Raw genomic sequence first — 6,695 nt, forward strand, 5'->3', positions numbered from 1 at the left:
GAAGGTCAAATTAAAAATCAGCTCAAACTTTGGGGGGTAAAGTATAATTTTCCAAAAAAAAAAAAAAATTGAGAAGTATAGCACTTCTCCATTTTGTTGCCAAAATACTACTCATTAGATGATAACACATAATTTGGGAATCTTTTTTTAAAAAAAAAACAAAAACAAAAACAAAAACAAACAAAAAATTGGGAAGTATACCACTTTGCCATTTTGTTGCCCCGCTGCCAAAATCCCTTACCCAGACACAGTTAGCCCAAGATAAACACCCATGGACAGAGTTTGGGCAGACTTAACCGGCTCGGCTCGACCCGGCCTGGCCTGGCCTTGGCGCGTGTTATGAACGCGCCCCCAAAAATAACCCCGCCAATTTCTTTCCCGCCATCTCGACCCCTACATATAGATGCACTCGCAGAGTACGCACTATAAATTGCAAAACCCCCTTTTGGTACAGAGACTCCAAAAGCCATTTCTCTTTTGTCCCAGAAAAGAGAGATCAGAAACCCTAAGATAAACAGCAATGGAAGACAATTTTGAGGAGCAGAACAAGCTTCCTGAGTTGAAACTAGGTTGATATTATTGCCCAAAACATTTCTATTTTTGGGATTAATTTTGTGAGTTGGTGAAACTTTGTGATGATTTTTTTTGTGATTACTTTTGTTGTGCTATTGGTAGATGCAAAGCAGGCTCAGGGGTTTCTCTCATTCTTCAAGGCGATACCCCATGTAAGTTTCTTATGCTCTTACCCAATATGTGGGGTTTAGATTTGTGAGATTTTTGTGGAAATTCTAGTTGTCTGCTTGGTTGCCGGGAAAATGGAGCAAAAAGAGAAAGAAATGAACTTTGGCTACAAATGAAATTTGGCTTCTAAGGTGTTTTGTCTTTGTTGTTTCTTCACATATGGGAAAGCACAACTCTGATAAGTGATTGAACAGATACTGAGGCTTGACTCTCTGTGTTGCGCGGGGAATGTAGAGAATGGCCCCTAAAAAAATTGATAAAAGATTGAAGGCGATTCTTCTGCTTACTTTAGATTAGTGCATTTACTTCTTGGGATAAACTATGATAGAGTAGCGTTCCATCAAGATTTATAGCGCCTCACCCATTTTTACACGCATCGGTGGGCTTCCTTATTGATCCAAACAGTTTACAAAAATCTCCTAATAACAAATATTGAAATATTTTTACATTTTGCATGAATTACTAGAGCCAAATGATTAAGATATATATATTTTCTGATATTTGAAGGAATATATATATATATATATATATAAGAGAAAAAAAAAAAAAAAAAAAAAAGGTCAAATCGTTGAGTTTATATTTCAATGTTATTTTCTCTCATAAATGCTTCTCCCTAATCTATTGACTAAAAGCCTACCAAAGTGTGTAAAAATGGGTGATGCCCAGTCAATCTTGATAACCAAAATGGGTGATTCCCCCCTCCCCTATCATAATTTATCCTTATTTACGTTCATTATATGAAATCAAAGTCACCAGGAAGCATGAGATTCAGATTAACTTGCTTCTCTACATCAGTTCTTTTGTTAACCAAAAAGAGGGCAGATAAAAATGTTTTAATAAACCTAAAGCTTTCTGCTTATTTTGCCTGTTTCTATTGCAGGACCCAAGGGCTGTACGGTTCTTTGATCGCAGGGTCAGTTCATATTTATAAGTTTTTTCCGCTACATTTCCTGTTGGGTGTGCTTGTTACCTTTTAATGTTTGTTTGCTCGTGCTTGTTACCTTTTAATGTTTGTTTGCTCTTGTTACCTTTTTTTTTTTTTTTTTTCCCCTTTTTTGCCTCAACTTGTACAAGGTGATTAGTGCTTCTTGAGAACTTGACCTTTTGCCTTTCTAGCGGTTACTGCTTTCTTCTTCTTCTTTTTTTGGCTTTTTTTTTTTCATAGCGTAAATTCCTGCCTCCTGTGTTTTATAAATTATCAAAGTAAACCATACAACAAATAAATAAATAATTGATTTCATAATTCTTGAATGTTCATTTGCCAAATTGCATTGTCATCCTCCAAATGACAAGAAATTTAGCAATAGGGGAAAAAGTTTCTTTATAATCAACACCATAGGTCTATGTGTATCTTTTGGTAACTAACCTTGTTGTCCATGGGTCAAGTGAGCCGTCGAGATTAAACTTGACTATGTATACCCATTCACAACCAACCATCTTACCCAGGGGAAGAGGAACAAGATCCCAAGTTCTATTCTGATGAAGGACCGCCATTCCCAATTGTGTCTTTCCTCCAACTCAGGTTAGATAAAGCCTCATGCACTGTCTTAGGATAAAAATGGCAGATAGTTGGGAGGTAAGGCATGAAAAGGAAACAATAAATGAGTGGAAACAAAATGACTAATGGGATGCTTAGTAACACAAGAGCGGGCACCTTAAGAAAATGTAGTAATTCCAAAATTCTCAATTTTTTTCATTCATACATAGTATTTGTAGGAGTGAATACTTCTAGAAGGCAGCACCTCATCACTCTAACGGTAACTATAAGTCTTTTATTGGCTTATGGGAAATCCTCTTTCTTTCTTGAAGTACAACAAAACTTTTCACCTTTTTCTTTCTATATGCATGATTTTGTTGTCAATTTTTTATTTGTTTGTGTAAATTATTCAGGACTACTATACTGCTCATGGTGAAAATGCAACTTTTATTGCAAAGACCTACTATCATACTACTACTTCTTTGCGACAATTGGGTAGTGGATCTGATGCCCTTTCAAGTGTAACTATTAGTAAAAACATGTTCGAAACAATTACCCGCGATCTTCTCTTGGAGAGAACAGACCATACTCTTGAGCTCTATGAGGGTAGTGGTTCAAATTGGAGACTGGTGAAAAGTGGAACTCCTGGAAATCTTGGCAGTTTTGAAGATGTTCTATTTGCCAACAATGAGATGCAGGATTCCCCTGTTGTTGTTGCACTATCACCCAACTTCCGTGAAAATGGGTGCACTGTTGGATTAGGTTACATTGATCTAACTAAGAGAGTACTTGGGTTGGCTGAATTTCTTGACGATAGCCAATTTACAAATGTGGAGTCAGCTTTAGTTGCTCTTGGTTGTAAGGAATGCCTTCTACCTGTTGAGAGTGTCAAATCCAGTGAAAGTAGAACCTTGCATGATGCTTTGACTAGATGTGGTGTGATGTTAACTGAGAGAAAGAAAACTGAGTTCAAAGCAAGGGACTTAGTGGAGGATCTTGGTAGGCTTGTTAAAGGTTCTAAAGAACCGGTTCGAGACTTAATTTCTGTGTTTGAGTTTGCACCTGGTGCCTTGGGGGCATTACTGTCTTATGCTGAATTACTTGTAGATGATAGCAATTATGGAAATTATACAATCTGCAGGTATAATCTCGACAGCTATATGAGGTTAGATTTTGCTGCTATGAGGGCACTGAATGTCCTGGAAAGCAAGACAGATGCCAACAAAAACTTCAGTTTGTTTGGTCTCATGAATAGAACTTGTACTGCTGGAATGGGAAAACGGTTGTTGCACATGTGGCTGAAGCAGCCTTTATTAGATGTAAAGGAAATCAACTCCAGGTTGGATTTGGTACAAGCATTTGTGGAGGATGCTGCACTTTGTCAAGATCTGAGGCAGCACCTGAAAAGAATATCAGACGTTGAGCGACTGATGCACAATCTTGAGAAGAAAAGAGCCGGTTTGCAGCATATTGTAAAACTTTATCAGGTAGATTCTGTTATATACCAGGTAGATTCTATTATATTATCGTTAGTAATTGGTAGGGTTCAGCAGTATCCTGGTGGTGTTGGTCTGGCTGTTTAGTATTTGTCATTGCTCGCAACAAGCAAACTAAAATCTCTTCTTTCTTTTCTTTTTTTCTTCCAAACTGATTAACGTTGTTCACTAACGACAGTACTTGGTTTCTAACTAATGATGCTTACTTACACATTTTGTTTAACTATTACTTCCTTTTGTTAAGAATGTTAATATAGGCCCTGCTGTAATGGAATATCAGCTCATACCGAAAGTTTAGTGATGATTGATCTTCATGAACTTAGTTTTGGTGATCTTGATGTATTTTCTTTCTTCAGTGGGTTGCAAGCTATAAAACTCTTTATTTTGCTTATTATTGGCATTGAGTTTACCATAATGCCTCTTTGCAGCATTAAGTGCAGCCTACTTGCTTTCCTTTGAAGTTAGTTACATGTTTATGTCGCAAGTTGTATCCAGTAGTTGAAAGTGCCTCTGTTTTTAATTTGGTTTACATCTTCTGGATGCAGACAAGTATAAGACTTCCCTACATTAAAAGTGCCCTGGAACATTATGAGGGACAATTTTCCTCACTGATCAAGGACAGGTATTTGGATCCCCTAGAGTGCTGGACTGATGATGATCACCTGAATAAGTTCATTGGCCTTGTAGAAGCTTCTGTTGACCTTGATCAACTTGAGAATGGGGAATACATGATTTCTTCCAGTTATGATTCTGCACTCTCTGCACTGAAAGATGAACAAGAGTCACTGGAGCGCCAAATACACAATTTACATCAACAAACTGCTAATGAACTTGATCTGCCCCTAGATAAGGCGTTAAAGTTAGATAGGGGCACACAGTTTGGACATGTTTTTAGAATCACAAAGAAAGAGGAGCCAAAAATAAGGAAAAAGCTCACTACTCAATTTATTGTCCTTGAAACCCGAAAGGACGGAGTTAAATTTACCAATACAAAGCTTAAAAAATTAGGTGACCAGTATCAAAAGAAACTTGAGGAGTATAAGAATTGTCAGAAAGAGCTGGTCGACCGAGTAGTTCAAACTGCAGCAACATTCTCTGAGGTAGTTATACTTTATAATTTCTTGTTGCTGCTTCTGGGCTACTGTTGTGGATTGAAAAAACTTCTCCTCTACAGGTTTTTGGTTCTTTAGCTGGATTGCTTTCTGAGTTGGATGTCTTACTTAGTTTTGCTGATCTGGCTTCTAGCTGTCCTACTCCCTACACAAGACCAGTCATCACCCCTTCGGTAATTAGTTACTAGTTATTTGCTGCTTTTGATTTCTTTGATTAGTGATTTTTTCCCCGTTTTAGAAAAGTTCACTTCCCCACTGTAGAATTATGATTATATTGGCTATGATAGGATGAAGGAGATATTATCTTGGAAGGGAGCAGACATCCTTGTGTGGAGGCTCAAGACTGGGTGAATTTTATACCAAATGATTGTAAACTTGTGGGTATTTATAAGATACTGGGAAACATTTTCTTTTTCTACAATCTTAAATCAGAATGGTTAATTTTTTTCGTTATTGGCTTTCCTTGCAAATCAGGTCAGGGGGAAAAGTTGGTTCCAAATCATTACTGGGCCTAACATGGGTGGAAAATCCACATTTATTCGGCAGGTGTGATTGATTATTCAATTATTTGCGTCTTCTCTATCAGTTGTTGCTAGTTGCAACTAAATAACTACTATGTTATTGCTTCCATCCATGTAACTATAAGATCCTAGTTTTGTATTTTACTCTTCTGATAATTTGGTAATGAATACCAACTAAGGGATTGATCTCCTTGCTATTTGGTTTCGTTTGATTTTTTCATATTGAACACCTCCGTTTATTCTAGTTACCAATTCATTCGATTTTGTTTGATTTTGTTATGATGTAAAATTAGAGTTTGTATGTCATTTACCATTTACCATTCATTAATTATTTATATAAGAATTTACAGTATTCTAGATTAGGACAGCACATAGGGACACCTCACCAAAACACCTCATCACTAACGAGTTTCAACATATTGACACCTCTTCTATTCTAGTTACCACTTTTTCTCTTTAAATGGGATCCCATGAACTCCGCAATTACTAGTTGAGATTTGTATGGGTTTGATTACATCTGTCTATTTATAATTTGCACTTGCAGGTTGGTGTGAATATTCTGATGGCACAAGTTGGTTCTTTTGTTCCATGTGACAAAGCTAGCCTTTCTGTACGTGATTGCATTTTTGCTCGTGTGGGTGCTGGTGACTGCCAAGTGAGTTCAGCATCAATTTATTTTTGACTCCTTAAATTGACCCTTATATAATAAATTTGTTCCACGATCTATTCTTGCCTGCGCTGCCACCTAATGAACCTCAGAAAATGGAATACTTTTTATAACTTCCTTTCATTCTTTGGTATATATATTATTTTTCATCAATCACAAGCTTTTGTGCTGAATATTGATGATCAAGGCAGCAGCATTGGTACAACGTTTGAAACACTGAATAATTATGCACTCACAAACTAGTGAGTTGTGCTTTGTCTGGATGGGCCTAAACAAACATAGTTATGCATTTCCTTTTTACACTGAATATTTTACCGCTTTCACAGTCCCACCTTCTACAATTAAATATAAGAAACATTTGCTGAATATATTGAATAATGTATTTCAGATCTCTTTTATTGAATTTATTCCAGTGTATTCCTAATATTTGCACCTACTAAAAACAAAAAAGAAAAAGAATAAGTAACTATAAGTATATTAGTGAAATTTCAAAAGGAAAAATCACATGATTCAGATTTTAAACATCTATACTCTTATACATGCTGCATCAACAGTAAAAGCAACTAAATTGCAGACTTATTTCACTATTAAGTGACAACAACAATGTGTCCAATCTCAAAAAAGTATGTATTTACTCTCATTTTTTTATCTGTTGTACTTATGTCTTGCATTGATTATAAT

General features: G+C 36.3%; 1 protein-coding gene across 1 annotated transcript in view; it reads left to right on the forward strand.

The window, feature by feature from the left end:
• The first annotated feature begins 259 nt into the window (after window positions 1-259).
• Window positions 260-6,695, forward strand: part of LOC132183835 (DNA mismatch repair protein MSH2) — an 18,607-nt gene continuing 12,171 nt past the window's right edge. The window contains exons 1-8 of the mRNA XM_059597286.1: window positions 260-569; window positions 676-725; window positions 1,622-1,654; window positions 2,632-3,705; window positions 4,260-4,814; window positions 4,889-4,999; window positions 5,114-5,203; window positions 5,301-5,372. Coding sequence (XP_059453269.1) covers window positions 521-569; window positions 676-725; window positions 1,622-1,654; window positions 2,632-3,705; window positions 4,260-4,814; window positions 4,889-4,999; window positions 5,114-5,203; window positions 5,301-5,372 — 2,034 coding nt within the window. The 5' untranslated portion in view covers window positions 260-520. The remainder of the gene's footprint in view (window positions 570-675; window positions 726-1,621; window positions 1,655-2,631; window positions 3,706-4,259; window positions 4,815-4,888; window positions 5,000-5,113; window positions 5,204-5,300; window positions 5,373-6,695) is intronic.

This window comes from Corylus avellana, chromosome ca6 (genome assembly GCF_901000735.1).
Source record: "Corylus avellana chromosome ca6, CavTom2PMs-1.0".
Lineage (NCBI taxonomy): Eukaryota > Viridiplantae > Streptophyta > Magnoliopsida > Fagales > Betulaceae > Corylus > Corylus avellana.